The sequence below is a fragment of the Lethenteron reissneri genome, chromosome 23 (genome assembly GCF_015708825.2).
Source record: "Lethenteron reissneri isolate LAM-NWPU_2019-01 chromosome 23, ASM1570882v1, whole genome shotgun sequence".
Classification (NCBI taxonomy): Eukaryota; Metazoa; Chordata; class Hyperoartia; order Petromyzontiformes; family Petromyzontidae; genus Lethenteron; species Lethenteron reissneri.
In genome coordinates, this window is record NC_083801.1 from 21,892,105 (window position 1) to 21,907,014 (window position 14,910).

At 53.2% G+C, this 14,910-nt stretch overlaps 1 protein-coding gene across 1 annotated transcript in view; it reads left to right on the top strand.

Moving 5' to 3' along the window:
* Positions 1 to 14,910, top strand: part of LOC133346199 (sickle tail protein homolog) — a 190,492-nt gene that overhangs the window by 133,607 nt on the left and 41,975 nt on the right. Inside the window, 5 exon segments of the mRNA XM_061557694.1 lie at positions 9,471 to 9,790; positions 11,459 to 11,633; positions 12,017 to 12,039; positions 12,041 to 12,219; positions 13,284 to 13,377. Of these exon segments, the coding sequence (XP_061413678.1) occupies positions 9,471 to 9,790; positions 11,459 to 11,633; positions 12,017 to 12,039; positions 12,041 to 12,219; positions 13,284 to 13,377 (791 nt within the window).

Sequence of the window (14,910 nt, forward strand, 5' to 3'; positions counted from 1 at the left end):
TGCGGCTAAACCAGGGCGGATCTTCTGTGGTTACGGCCGCACGTCTCCCCTGCGTGCGCTTGCTTAACAACCTCTGCTGTCTCCGCGGGCAAAACCCGCGTCGCTCGCCTCTGCTCGGCAGAATTACGTGCACGTCCGCGTTGATTTATGCCGGTCGGTAGCGGTATGAGTGCGGCACCGCAGTTTAAAGGGGTGGGGGGGGGGTAAGCAGAGCCGTCTCCATTTTACGAGTCTCTCTCCGGGAGTCGTGGCGGGGTTACGTAGGGCAAGGCTGTGCGGGGGAGGTTGGGTTGTCAAGTGGCAGAGGCTGGATCCATGATGTCTCTACAGCTTTGTACAACCAGCGATGTAATATAATGTGTAATCACCGGCCAAACCCATCAAACGCTACTGCCCCCACCACCACCGTCCCACCGGGTTTAGACCTGCCTCGAAAACGAACATCACGCTGCGCCAAAGAACCCGCAGCACCCACGGTTAGATGCGGCCACCAGCGGCCTCCTATTTGAATCGGGCCACTGGCCGGTGGAAGCCCGGGGGTGGTAGTGTGCCGACCGTGGGAATCCTGAGCAGACGGTCGCAGAACCGCACTGCGAGGCCACCGGCGTGAACCTCGGGTTACACTCGGCGGAGGTGTTGGAACAAATCCATTCGGCTGCCGCCATGGCTGTCCATTGGCTATCTGGACATGTACGTATGTACGTTGAATTTCTTTCGCACCTTACATAGCCAACCGTGCTTTTCAGAGATGCGGGGAAAGGGCAATAATGAGCTGCGATGCAAGGCCGCAGGTGAGGAGAGGAAGAAGAAGAAGAATCCAGGACGTGGTCAAAGCCAGAGGGCGGAGGGGAGTGTGCGGGCAGTCGTGCGCCGACGCGGTTATGGGGAGGTCGTGGCGAAGCTGCACCGGATCGAGGCCGGTGGTTTTGCCTTCCGCGCGGTGAGAATAAAAAAAATAGAGATTGACATTTGGAACCTGGCGGACTAAATTTTGCAGTCGGGAGAGAAACGTGTTATTCTTTGTATCCATTATTATTATTTTCGCGGAGCGTGACGCGGCGGTGACAGGAAATAAATTGCCCGTGATGTCTGGCGCGACCGTGTCCGCTCACCTGTCGAGATTTCAGTGGGCGTGTGGCCGTCACCTCATCGGAGCGTGCAGCCGGAGATGCGTGGGTCGTGGAGATGTAGAAGTGGCAGGCGCGGTGCGTGGAGCTTAGCCATCGAGTGACAACTTGGGCCCACGTGATTGTCAGTACGTGTGCCATGCAGCCATCAGGATATATTTGATTGCTAAACTAAAAAATAATTATTATAAAGCAGATTAAGTCGGTGCGTGTGCAGGTGCTGGGTGGACTATTACATCGCAGGGGTATGACAGATGGTGGTGGTAGCTTCGGGAGGCCTTCATCCAGGAGTGGATGGACCATGGCTGATGCTGCTGCTGATGATGATGATGAAAATAACTGAGCATTGTCCTGAGAGCATGTGCGAGTGCCCTGAAATGATTTGAATCACGAGATACACTACGACACAAGCTCGTTAAAAACACTGCTATTGTTTTTTGTTGTTGCAGTAATTATATCTTTTGGCAGACGTGTCTACGCTTTCTAAGAATTTGAGTAATGACTCGTGGTAATTGTGCAAGAGCCGGCTCCTCTATCCAACTACAATTTAGTCGGCTCACATTGCTGGCAATGGCTTCTTCACGATAAAGAGACTTGGCCCTAAAAACGTCTATTACTATTTTATTTAACCTGTGTAGGAAGGTCCCCAGAGTGGGTGTCATGCGCAGAGAATACTTTGCTGTCTTTTCTTGGATTTTCTGTTTGCACATAGTCACTTTAAGATGTTTTCTTGTTAATGTTTTTGTTTTTTGTCTGTTGTGGTTGCACCCGATTCAAGAGCCGAATGGCTCACAGGGCTATACCTAATAAATGAACTTTGAACTTTGAGAATGTGGGGCACCGTGGTGGTGAGATGTTATCTCCCTCGCCTGGGATACAGGAGGTTGTGGGCTCGATCCCGACCCTGACGCCTGCTGCTGTATATTTATAGTTTGCGTGTTTCTCTCCCCGTGGTCGCGTGGACATTCCTCTGGTTTCTCCGGTTTTTCACTCCACATTTAGAATCAACATGAGCTTGGAGTATTTGGCTGAAATAAATGTCCACGTGATAAGCAACTTCGTTGAGCTATCATTTGTGGCCAGGTTGCTTTTGAAAAGGAGCCACATAGCTCAGTGAGCCTTACCTGGTGAAATAAAAAAAATCGTTTAGTTAAGTATGTTTGGCAATAATAAGAGCATTGGATTTCCACTGCAAGACTCAGGGTCACCTCCATCTCACTGCAGCAGCAGCAGCTCCACCGCTCTTTTTCACGTGAGCAAGGGGACGCTTTGACGTCTGGCATTTCTCTAAGTGACGACGGCTCTTATAATATTTCACCCTGTGCTCGCGTGATCCTGTAATAAGAAGGGCGATTTCGCAGCCACCGGCACGTGACGCCCCCCCCCCCCCCCCCCGTTCGCGAACAACGTCACACGACCTTTGCGTTGGCGAGTTGGCGTTGCAGCCGTCACCTTCAAGGGACGCGTGATAATGTGTTCAGCGGCAGCAGGTTATTATCACGAGGTGGAGGAGGAGGGGGGTTGGGTTGAGTTGGTTTGGGCAGACGCGAAGGACAGAAGCGAGCGGCGATGGTGGTGGGAGGAGGATGGAGTCTCAGAGTTGAAGGCGGCGCTGGATGACCGAGACGCGGCTTGCACGTGCCGTGAGTGTTCGGTCTCGATTCGCGGATCAAAGTTTGAGGTGCGATCCTCCGGACTTTCATCGTGATTCAAACGAGGAGCGAGACCATGAGCGGTGGCAACATGAGCCAGAACTGACAGATAGTCGAAAGATTAATAAATCTTGACTTAAAGCTTTCGTGACTGCAGGAAATTCATATTCTTTGGGTCTTTCGGTAAAGCCACGTAGATAGAAAAATAATAAAAAATATTATTTTTTAATTATTTTTATATCTACGTGGCTTTACCGAAAGACCCAAAGAATATAAAAGATGCTTAGCTCGTCGGATCTCCCCAGGGCCAATAAAGATTCTGATGAAGTAACTACGCCTCCCCGAAACGGCGTGGCATATTTAACGCAATAGCACCATCCTCCCTGTCCCACAACCCCCCCTCGTCCCCCCCTCCTCCCGTCCACCCGCCCCCACACCCCCTCCCCCCTTGTTTTCGCCGACCAAATGTGATCACATCTAATTTGGTCGTCGGAAGCCGTAATGTCGCAAGGCATTAACCCGGGGAGGAGATACAATTAGGTCGAGGAGCATCGCGTTGCTCGTTCGTTGCCTTTACTTCTACCCCCTCCCGACTGCAGGATGCTCCTGCTGGGGTGCAGCGGTGAGCAGACTCGAATCGCAATCCGGCAGTCGGAACGACGGGGCCAGCTTCTTAAATCTGCCCCCACCGCTCCCCTACCTGCCGCCCATCCAGCAGTAGACGCGGGTACACCGCCACAGTCTGACCGATTGGCGGGTCGCGCGTGCGGTGGGTTGCAGTGTGAGGAGTTGGTCCCATCTCTTTGGCGGCATTGGGCTAGCGTGGAAGAGTAGGCCAAAACACCCCCTAGAAAAGGTGGTCCTCCTGGATCTCCATCGAGTCGGGGCCCTTCTACAAGCAGCGGCGTGAGAGAGTAATTGCAGGGCTGTGCCTTTATCCACCTCGCGTGTTGCCGTCTGTGCTTTGTACATGGCGTGGATCCGTTATGCCATCGGTGTTTTAGATTTTTTATGTTTTTTTTTAAATCAAGCTACTTTACTGACGATGCGCTCCCCAAATTTCACCAGGCTCACTGTTCATGAACTCTTGGAAGTGCTTGCACAAAGGATAATAACATCTCATCCTGTGTTCTTTGGAATCTGAGATAAGTTCAAAAGACTGATATTGTGTTCAGATCTCAGAAATGAAAGGGGGACATTCGCAGTTCCGTTGTATCATAATCGTTTGAAACGCAGAGGCATTCGAAACACGAGCGGCACGCGCGCAGATGACTGGCGTTTATAACAACATGTACGCACGTGTCATGCGTGCGTCGTGAGTCACTGTCCTACAACTCCCAGACCAACGTCTCGTTCTCTGTCCGCTTGAAAATGTTTCACTCGTCTCGTGTTGACCTCTACCCACAGAGTCAACCTTCCATGTCCGCTCGACTAGAATATGAATCCGAAATGTCTAGATCACGTAGACAAAGACAAAGATCACCAGTATAGTCTTAACAGACTGTGGGGGGGGGGGGGAAGTGTTGTTCGTGAGCACCTATGAAGACCAGCACGGCACTTGAGGGGGTGGGCACCTTGCCCGACCGCCTTTGTCTCCCTGGTGGCGATGTTTAATACGGCGTACCAGGTACTCATTTGAGGCTGAGCCGACCTAGGGTACGCCCAGGACCGGTTCGGATAATCTTTGTGGTGTTGGCCGTGAGCAGTAATCGAACTCGGGCCACTGGGTTCGTAGCGCAGTGAGTAAACCGCTGCACTACCGCTCGCCCACTGATCGCATAGAAACACAAACGTGCACACACACACGTACACACCTCTACCTGAAGCTTTAACCGCACGTTCTCTGCATCCATGGGGGGCGCGCGCAGCAATCATCAGGCGTGTGCGGTACGTGACGACTTGATCTGTATGTTAACGGAGTTGATCGGTCAACACAGGGAGGCGGAGCGGGGGTGAGTCGCGAAAACTGCGCTTTTTTGGAAGCCGTGACGACACCTCGAGGGGCTCGCAGTTGATGGGACGTTCAGGCTCGACAGCGTCTATTGCCGCCACGTGGCCGGCGATGCAACGATCGCAATCAACGACGAGCGAAACTCGACACGTCAGCGACTTTCAAATGGATCTAAAAAACAGGCGACGTTTTTTTGGCAATGGCCGTTCTTCATTGCACGGACGTAGAGAGGGTAGAGGGATAGGGGGCCTCATTTAATTAGAAGGTTATATTTCAGTATTGAAGTGACTTATGCGAATACTATTATTATTATTTTTTACAAAGGAAAATACAATTGTTCGTACGAGCCACTGTGATAAACTTTCAACCGTCGCATTCTCAAACTTCGTAGGGAGCACGTCACGCTCCTCGCTGAAACATAATTATCTCTGCGAATTTAATTTTCCCAGATCGACATAAATTACGGAATAGGGGCTGAAGTTTGGCAAGCGTGCAAACTGCACACAAACCGTGGCTGTCTCCAGCTCACGTCGCCTCCTGTAACCGACGAGGGTAACGCACGGCGTTTCGTTTGGAAAATATGCCGGCAGCGACCTCGCGCCAACTTGGACGTACGTTTATCTCCCCGACGTTGTAATTAGCTCTCGAACGTTGCGATCAATATTTTAGCAGCCGTGCCTTTTTGGGAGCGGTGGCCGTGCCGCGACGTGGTTTTTTGCTGGCTATTATCAGCTCCTGCTTATTAGTTAAGTGTTTAGCTAAAACATTGAGGAAGACAAAGACGGACGTGGTGGGGGGGGCGTGACATTAAAGAGTGGACACAATCACTCCGCACGGGGACAGTGGCGAGACATTTTCGCCGAGAGGAAGCGCTGGCATGCGGTGTGCGTCGACCTCCGAACCCAGAGCCGACGCTGATGGATGGACGGACGATTTGCAACGCTTCGCCGGGAATGCGGGCAGATCGGCGCGGCGGTGCGAGGTTCGCCGTGCGCGTCTGGTGCCTGGTGATGTCGCAAAGGCATTTTACAGGCCCGCGTTGAGAGACGTCATCCGACGTGCTAAGATACGGCAGTGGCCCTGCTGCGGGAGGACACGTGCTCCAAGACGGGACGGTGGCCGATGGTCAGGAATAATGAACGGGGTGTCAGCCGAGGAATGGGGCGCCCCCGAGTGGAGGTCCACTAGGGAGATGGAGCGCTGGCATCGCGAGAGGCGGCCGCGACGGCTGGTTGAGGGAGGCGTTCATTCGGCATTGGACGATGACAGGAGAGAAAGGGACAAATTCACTTCACGTGCGCTGCACGGTGCAGCCCGGCAGAGTGCTAAGTGGGTGCTTACGAGAGGATGAGGAGGAGGAGCACACGGAGTGGTTTGGAAAGTGCCGCTCGGACGGTCACCGTGCAAACCGCTGGGCCGCTTTGCATGAAATCGCCGAGTCGAAAAACAAATGGCAAACGTCCGCGCAAGCACATTTGCCAAATCGTCCTTGCAGAAGCGATAATGGCCACCTCGTTAGGTACTCGCTCGGTTAAATCACGCTCACAGGACTGAATGTGCGATGGGAAGTGGCAGTGGGGTGGTGGGGGGGTGTAGGGAGATGTGGGAGATGTCGGAGCTGACGGAGCTGACGGGGCTGACAGGCGCGAGTGCCGTGACGCCGCGCGAGCGGACGAGCGGATGCTCGCCGAACCGCCTCTGAGCGGACGTCGCTCTCCGGCTCGTCGCAGTGGCGCGGTGCAGCCTGACGCGTCGGAATCACGAGTGAGCGGCGGGCAGATTTGAGTGACGCGAACGATGTCGGGTCTCGTGTGGGCCCGTCTTGGTTCTCATTCCCCCCCCCCACCCCCAGGCCACCGTGCGTCTCCTCGTTCCTTGAGCCATTGGCCCAAACATTTCTCATCGTGTACCATCCAGGGTGGCAAATGCAGATTGCAGACACATAGGATGGCAATGGTGCCGTGGTTGGTGACTCTTTGTGGGAAAATGTTTGTGAAAGAAGGGAATTGCAGTTTTATTGTTGAAACAAAAAAATATATGATAATTGGTTCTTTACCCTTCTATCTGGTTCTTTATCATATTTTTATCATATTTTTACTGGCAAATGAGGTCCCCATAGTGTAAAAAAATATATATGCATTTTTAATTAAGAAAAACAAACTAATCGTGATATATATGTATGGTTAAACTTCTTTCGCAACAGTACGTAGCCAACCGTGCTAATCGGAGGTGCGGGGGAAGGAAACACGTGTGAGGTCGCCACGGAATTTGAAAACAACTATTTAAGTGCGTCCATAAACCAGACGGTTACGTATCACCAAGCTTTCTGCTCACGGTGGGATACCGTGGTAGCATTTACCACCCCGAGTGGTACTGACACAACCCCCACTCCCCTCGCACGCGACGTCGGCTTCCCGATCGGCGTCGTCGCGAGCTGTGGGTGATGCAATCTGCCGTGCTCCTCCTTGGGGCGGGCGTGGGGGGGGGCAGCCGGCACCTGGCTCGACCCCCCGGCCGCTTTGGCCAATCAAGCCGCACCGCTAGTCAGGGGGGTCCTTCGTCCTTCCTACGGGCCATGGAAAAGGAATCATAAATGGAGATAAACATTTTAACACGTATCTACCCTCCTGGGGAGCGGTGGTGTAGTGGTTAGCGCACCGCTCACGGCCACCAGCACCCGTGCTAATGATCTGAAACGCTCCTGGGTCTCTCTTAGGTCGACCCGGCGTCAAATGATTACCTGCTGCTGATGTGCAAGCATCGCCACTGGGGAGACAAAGGTGGACGGGCGTGACTTTTGGCCCCCTTAATCCCTCGTGTGTCGTGCCGGCCTTCACAGGTGCCTCTACTCGCTCGCAGTACTGCCTCAACAGTCTGTCAAAAGGCTGTTTGGGAGATATTCGCCTTTGCCTATAAACATACCAAAGCTCGAATCGGACACGTGGTGAAGATGTGAAAGGCGCCATGTTCACGTTGTCGCGTGTCGTCTTTTTATGACCTTCGCCAAGAAAATCCAAGAAACAAACGATGGAATGAGCCCGTTGCTGATTGGACTGCGCGAGGAACGTGTCTGGCTCTGTGTGACGTGCCTCGCTGCCTCGTGCGAACGCGACTGACTGGTTTTACCGGGCGTGCAGCAAACAGGGACTTTGCTGAAGTGCTTAGTACATTCACAGTGCAACGTGTGTGCGTGTCCGTGTGTGTCAGTGTGTGTCCGTGTGTGTCAGTGTGTGTCAGTGCGTGTCAGTGTGTGTCAGTGTGTATCAGTGTGTGTCAGTGTGTATCAGTGTGTGTCGGTGCGTGTCGGTGCGTGTCTGTGCGTGTCTGTGCGTGTCAGTGTGTGTCAATGTGTTAGTGTGTATATAGGTATATTTGGCACAATAGCGGGTACAGCTGGTGCATCTACCAGTCATCTCAGTCAGTCAACCCACGGCACCTGGATCTGTACCGAGACCTCCTCCTGTCAGGCGAGCCTTCGACACTTGACGTGGCCTCAAAGTGCACCTGGCCTGGCACAGGCGCCGTGGTGACGTGACCGTCACTGATTGGCGAATGGCAGGTATTGGTATATATGTATCGGGGAGCAGTAGTGTGGCGGTTAGCACGTTGCGCTACGAACCAGGCGACCCGGGTTGCAGACCTGTTGACGGCCAACATCGGTGATGAATATCTGAACCGGTCCTGGGCCTCCCCTAGGTCGGCTCAGCCTAAAATAGGTACCTGGTGTGGTGGATAAGCAATCGCCACTGGGGAGATGAAGGCGGTCGAGCGTGGTGCTGGCCACCCACCGTTCCGGCCTTCATAGGTGCTTGCTAACAGCACTTGCCCCAACAGTCTGTTAAAGCTATGGGGGGGTGGGGGCGGGGGATGATCTTTGTGTTTGTCTATACATGTTGCCTTTCACCTGATTACAGATAAAATACCATCAGCAGACGGTGATGTGAGTGTTCTTGGTTTTTTCGGTAAAGTCACGTAGAAGGGAGATAATAAAATAGTAAAAATAAAACATAATAAAATAATACACTTTACCGAAAGAACCAAGAAGATGATTCCCTGCAGTCACGAAAGCTTTAAATCGGTGATGTGAGTGTTCGGTTCATTGTTTTGTGCGGTGCGCGGAAGTGCCGCGGTTTGTCTCGCGTCAGAGACGGGTGACCTGGGAGGGCAGTCGCCAAGTGCACCACAACGGAGCCGGTCGATCGGTTTGGGAGCGGCGTTGCTGATTTGTTAACACAAAGTGCACGGTGGACTTTGCGGGCGTTGATGAATGCTGCCGAATCCTGACATGTTCGATCTTCCCTCCCTCTTCACTGAATCCGCCTCCGGCACCCCCCAACCACTGCTCCCCCACCACCAAACTTCTCTCTCTGACCCCATGCTGCGCTCACCGCCACTCTGCACATCTCTCTTCTTCCCAACCGTCTGCCGCCGCCGCCTCCTCCTCCTCCACTCCCTCCCGGCTTCCTCTTCTCCCCCCACGCGCTCGCACGTCCTCCGACGCGCTGTCGTCACACCTCCCCACTTGCGTCCACGCCTCCCTGCATCCTCCCACACAATTATCCCACTCCCCGTCATCTCCCGCACCCTTCCGAGCACCCCCACGTGGTCCGACATCCACGCCACGTGCTCCGCCTGCTCCTCGGCGCACACCTCTCGCTCCGTCACACGTGCTCTCCCATCCTCCCGGGCTCTCCTCTCACGCTCTCTCACGCTCTCTCCTCCCCCCGCACCGTCCCACAGAAGGCGTGGTGCTCCGCCGGCCCCTGCTGCTCTCCAGGGACGAGGTGCTGTCGGCGGCCCCGCGCAATGGCCGCGAGCGCGGCGGCACGCGGCTAGAGCGGCCCGTGAGCCGGCGACACACGGTGGACGGGGCGCGGCTCAACGACGCCGACGCCGCCGTCGGCCACGCGAGCGGCACTCCGGGCCCGCCGCGCCTCACCGCCACCGTGCCGCACGCCCTGCGCAGCGGCGCACCGCCCAGGAACCACGAGCGGGGCCTGTACGGGAGCTACCGGCACCTGCACTCTCACACGGCACCGGCGCCCGTCGGCTCCACTAAGGTCGGGGGGGTCGGGGTGGGGTGGGGGGTGTGAGCGATGGCAGCGTACGGCGAATGGTCGGGACGTCGTAGCGACGTGTCGGGCCGTCGATTCGAAGGTCGGTTCGTGAGGTGGCCGGGTGGCCCAGGGGTTGGAGGGCGCTGAGCTGGCTCCGATGGCATTCCGGGCTGGAATGGAGGCAGCAGCAGTGGCTGTGGTTGAGCCAAGTTGTCAATCTTGTTCTGCAATGAATCGAATAACTGGCATCACAAAACACTCTTTTAGCAGAAGTGGCCAAACATCCCAATGCACAGGAATAGTCTTGAGACCCGGTGAGGCTTTGAATGGCATTATTGTTATTCTCATGGCATAAAAGGGAACACCCATCTCGTGCATACTTGCCGTGAGAATTTGCAGTCGTTTAGGTAACTGCTTAAATATTCCGAACATGCATAATCCATTGTATGAATAATTACAACGTCAGCCTCGGGCAAAAAAGTTATTCCCCTGTCTCTCCTTGGCGACAATGCGATCCAGCCCTAGTGGCGCCTTTGTGCTGGACTCCAGTGAGATAGAATCACCTCCTCCAGAGTGAGCGGGTTGATGAGCTCAGCCTTGCTTGGCCACCAGTGACAAATGGAGAATATTTGGTCGATGCAATCAATTCTCGAAAATTCATCTCGAATTTAGAGATGAATTTGTATGGACCTCTCTGATGGGCTGTCGGGTTGCGCTGGATGCTGTTTGGCTATTCCGTTCCTGCACAAGTTCCTGGCACGTGGAGCGAAACGTCGAACACCGCACCAGAAAATCACACGGTGCGACCCAAAAACACGTTTGGAGAGAGCCAGACAGCACAACTGTGAAATCCCAGGTAATGCATTTGCACAAATTCAGCAGGGATGAAGGAAACGGTCTTTGCATAGAGGCAACGTACCGGGAAAGTATCCGTACGGTGATACTTTACCAACAAAAAACAAGTCGGATAATGTATGAACGCGATCCGGTATTCAAGACTGCAATTGCAGGGACTGGGTAGACACTTTCATCCCCAGGCAAAAGGCAAGCGAAGAGGGAAAAAGAAATGACTCTGTCCGCAGCAGGTAAAAGACTTTCCTTGCCCGGTACTCGGCAAGGGGTCTTGCCGTATCTCATTTCAGCGCTGGCTCCTGCAGGGATTTGCCTCTCGGCGATAACTATGATGGAGGGGGAGGGGATCCCACGGAAGAGTTTTGGCTTTGTAAGTGACACTGGTAGCAGCAGCAGCAGTTGTCGTACAATTGTGGATTAAATCACAGAGGAGGTGGTGGTGGTGGGTGGCATGCTTTTATACACGGCCACAATAAGCGCCACTAAAGAAGGGCTGAGTTCGTTCGTTTTTTGTTAGAAGGAGTGACCCAGTAAACGTTGAATGTCCGGTCCAATGGTTCTAACCACATGCCAACGTTGGCCAAATGTTGAATGTTTACAGGGGCGCCGGCATTCCTCTGAACTACAAGTGTACCGTTAGCGGCGTGCTTTGAAATACAATGCTGTTTGTTTAATTTGTTTGATTTGTTTTTAGTGTTGTGCAGTGATATGCTTCTGTCTGTTTTTATTTTGCGTGTGTGATATGCTCCTGTTTTGTTTGTTTTGGTTTGCGTATCTGATATTCTGTGTCTTTTTGTTTTGTCGTCGTCGCTGTGCTAGGGCGTAATGTACGCAGGCTCTCCCGACATGGCCGACTACGGGGCCTACCCGTCGGCGCACGGCCAGGAAGTGACATCAGAGGCAGACGGCCCCCGCGGCTTCACACGCGGCTCTAAGCAGCGTGCCTCACTTCCTGTCATCCGCTCCACCAATCAGAGCAAGGACAAGCCGCTCGGTGAGTGTGTGACCATGAGATTCAGCCAAAGCTGGGCTGGTTACTCCTCCACCGATTATCGCTTCAATTGTTCCACCAACAGGATAATGTTAAAAATAGTTTGTAATAAAAGCGTCACTTCTGTTCCCACGTGTGCCACTGGACAGGAGGTTATGGGCGGGGCTTGGTGACGTGATTGGCATCATCAGCCACATTGCACTGAGCCTGGCTTTTAAGAGGCTTCCTACTTTTGGGAAAGGAAAATATTCTTCAATCGGCCCGAACAATCTGACAAAAATGCAGTCGATTTGGCGGCGAGGCCTGGCTAACGAGTGCGACATTTTCCCCTTCCCTCCGCACGCTTCCCCCCCTCCCGCCCCCCTCCCGCCCGCCACCGCCGCCAGGTATGCTGTACCTGCAGTACGGTAGGCGAAATGCGGCAGACGGTGATGCCCAACTCGGTGACGACGATGGACACGGTGCGGGCACTGTTCGTCAAGGCCTTCCCCACGGCACTCACCATGGCACTGCTCACCTCGCCCGACGCCATCGTGTTCGTGGGCGACCACAAGCAAAGCTCCTTCAACCAGCTCAATGACATCGTCGGGTGAGGCGCTGCTATCACCGCGGAGACGAAGCTGGAACCACCTGCGGCCTGGCGTCCTCTCGCGAGGGAGACGGCGCAGGGCTCACGAAGCCGCTGATGAGCCTCAGGTTGGGAGTCGGAAAACCATTAATGACTCCTGATTTAGGATTCAAGCATTAATGAGGGCTGTGTTACGACTCTGTCAGCTGTAGGTGATGCCTCGCTTAGGAGCCATTCAACCGAAGGCCTGGGGCTGAGTTCACACTCAGCCACTTGTGCTGTGTTCTGTACCACAGTTGATTCATCCCTTAGTATAAATCTGCTACTGCAACCGCGTCCACGCCGTCGTGCATTCTTTTGGCCCCGCCCCCCCCTCCCCCTCCCGATGCGTTGTACGTTGGCACTCCGTGCCGTCTTTGAGCCCCGCCCCCCTCCCGCCCGATACGTTCCATTCATTGGCTACCACATTCTGATGAGCTCCCCCCCCCCCTCTCCTCCCCCTCAACTTGCTTTTTAAGGGATTACATCTTGAATCATTGCCTCACTTGATGCAGCTAATCCGGCTGTGACGGTCCCACCTGATGACGGAGACTTGTGTTGCCTCCGAAACGTCGTGATTTTTGTTTTATTTTTATTAATTTTGATGTTTTACCTACGTGACTTTACCGAAAGAACCTAAGAATATGAATCCTTGCAGTCACAAAAGCTTCCTATCTAGAATCTGCTACTGCCTTCAAACTGTTCAAGCCACGTGTTTCTGATCATCTATTCAGATTTCATTCTTTCTTTGATTCTTTAACCTGGCCCATTCGTCGTGTCGCGGCCTCCACCCTGCACCACTGCAGCAGTGTGCGCCGAGTTGCCAGCTTGGTCCCAACTGTCGGCATGGCTGCCTTGATTCATCCCGCATGCGTCCGCTCTGCTCTTACTCACAGTTGTCTGCTCCCGTCCTGTTTGTCTGCTCATCGGTGCGATTGTCCGTCCGTTCGTCTCGTCTTCTGTTCATCTGCCAGTCGTTGTAATCCGTGGGGTGTGGTCGTTCAATCTCGTCTGTCCCCCCCCCCCCCGCCGCCTCTCCCACCCAGGGAGGTGAGGGATCAGGCGGTGCTCAAGCTGGTCTTCATGGAGCCAGCGCCGGTTGCCTACGGGGCCCCTCGCCCCTCCAACGGGGACATGCGGGTGAGATGCTTGCACTTCACAGGATCGTTTGACGACAATAACAATAATAATAATAGCAGAGATTCGAATGCCCTACATTGTATGTTGAACTTCTTTCGCACCGTACGGTGCATTCATTGCCCAGGAAGTCTCTCGGAGTAGGAATATTCCCCACTCGCGATGTCTGGACCCCCAACGCCTTATCGAGTGTGTGAGCATTGTTTGAGGACATTGGAGTGCTCCCAATACCTCTGTGCATTCCAGGGGATAACACTTTACACAAACCTTGTGATAGGCCAGCGACCTACTTGCTGTGCTGTCTTCTACCCGGGCCACCTTGTATTGGTGGATTTTAACCAAAGGGTCTTTTTTTTGTATAATTCTCGTGAGCTTTGGTTGGTTGCCTAGAACAAACATGCTCAATGAGATTTGACTAAACTTCACACGGATGTAAATTACCAACTAGAGGACACGATGTTTCGTGTGACCAGCTGCTGGTATCGTGCTTCAGTCTTGCACCTGACCTTGCGCAGACACAATGTTTTGTATTTGCATTTTGCATACAACACGACGAATCACTGATGTTCTACACCAGGCGTGTAATGATTCATCGGTTCGTCAATCAACACCAATTCCCCAGACTCGCAATACACGCATCGAGTCGCACGTGTGTGAATTGATTATATTTACCAGTAACTTGCGGTGATGAAATGGGCCCCGTGGTATCGCATTTGCCGATTGTCGCAGAGGTTCGTGGTTCGAATCTGGAAGACTGCCCTGGCTAATACTGTGGTAGTGTTTTGACCGTAAAATACGTGCCATCTGCTTCGTAGTGGACGTAAAAAATCCCGTGACATCTTTCCAAACGAGCAGTTCGTTGTGTGTCTGCATCATGGTTCGAATTGGAAAAAAATTCACCGCAAAATTACTCTGTTTAGATTTACTCTTCGCGACTTCACCATCGACCGGCAAGCTCATGCCCGTTTGCAGGCCAGGTGCCAAGGCACCTTGCGCTGCACGGGGACAGCTGCCACCACGGGGGGGCGCCCTTGAAAATGTGTTGAGGAGAGGATGTGAGGTGCAAAGCGCTCCGAGACGCTGCGGTGTATAGTTGAGAGGTTGCTGCTGACACACCACTCCGGGCTACGTCCGTGAAACAGAGCGTCTTCGTGATAACATTGCGCTTGTAAGAAATGTACTAAATCATCAATATTATTGTCTGCAAATGTGATCCACGCGATTGTACAACGTTACATTCAGGCTAACGGAGCGAACACACTGGAGGAATGAGATAAGAAATGAGAAACTGAGAAAAGTGATGAAGAGGAGACAACATTCGTAATACATTCTGGATATGAATCACAATTCCAAATAATGGAAATCAGTTAAATTTATTTTGGAATTGAATCATTACAAGCTTAGCTTGGGGCACATCAAATGTTAATTTCTTGTACTCGTGATGATGATGATGACAGCTGCTTCGTCTCCGCCTGGGTTTCTCCCCGTGCACGGAATACATTTCTATTTCCGAGACCCACGTGAATTTGCCATTAC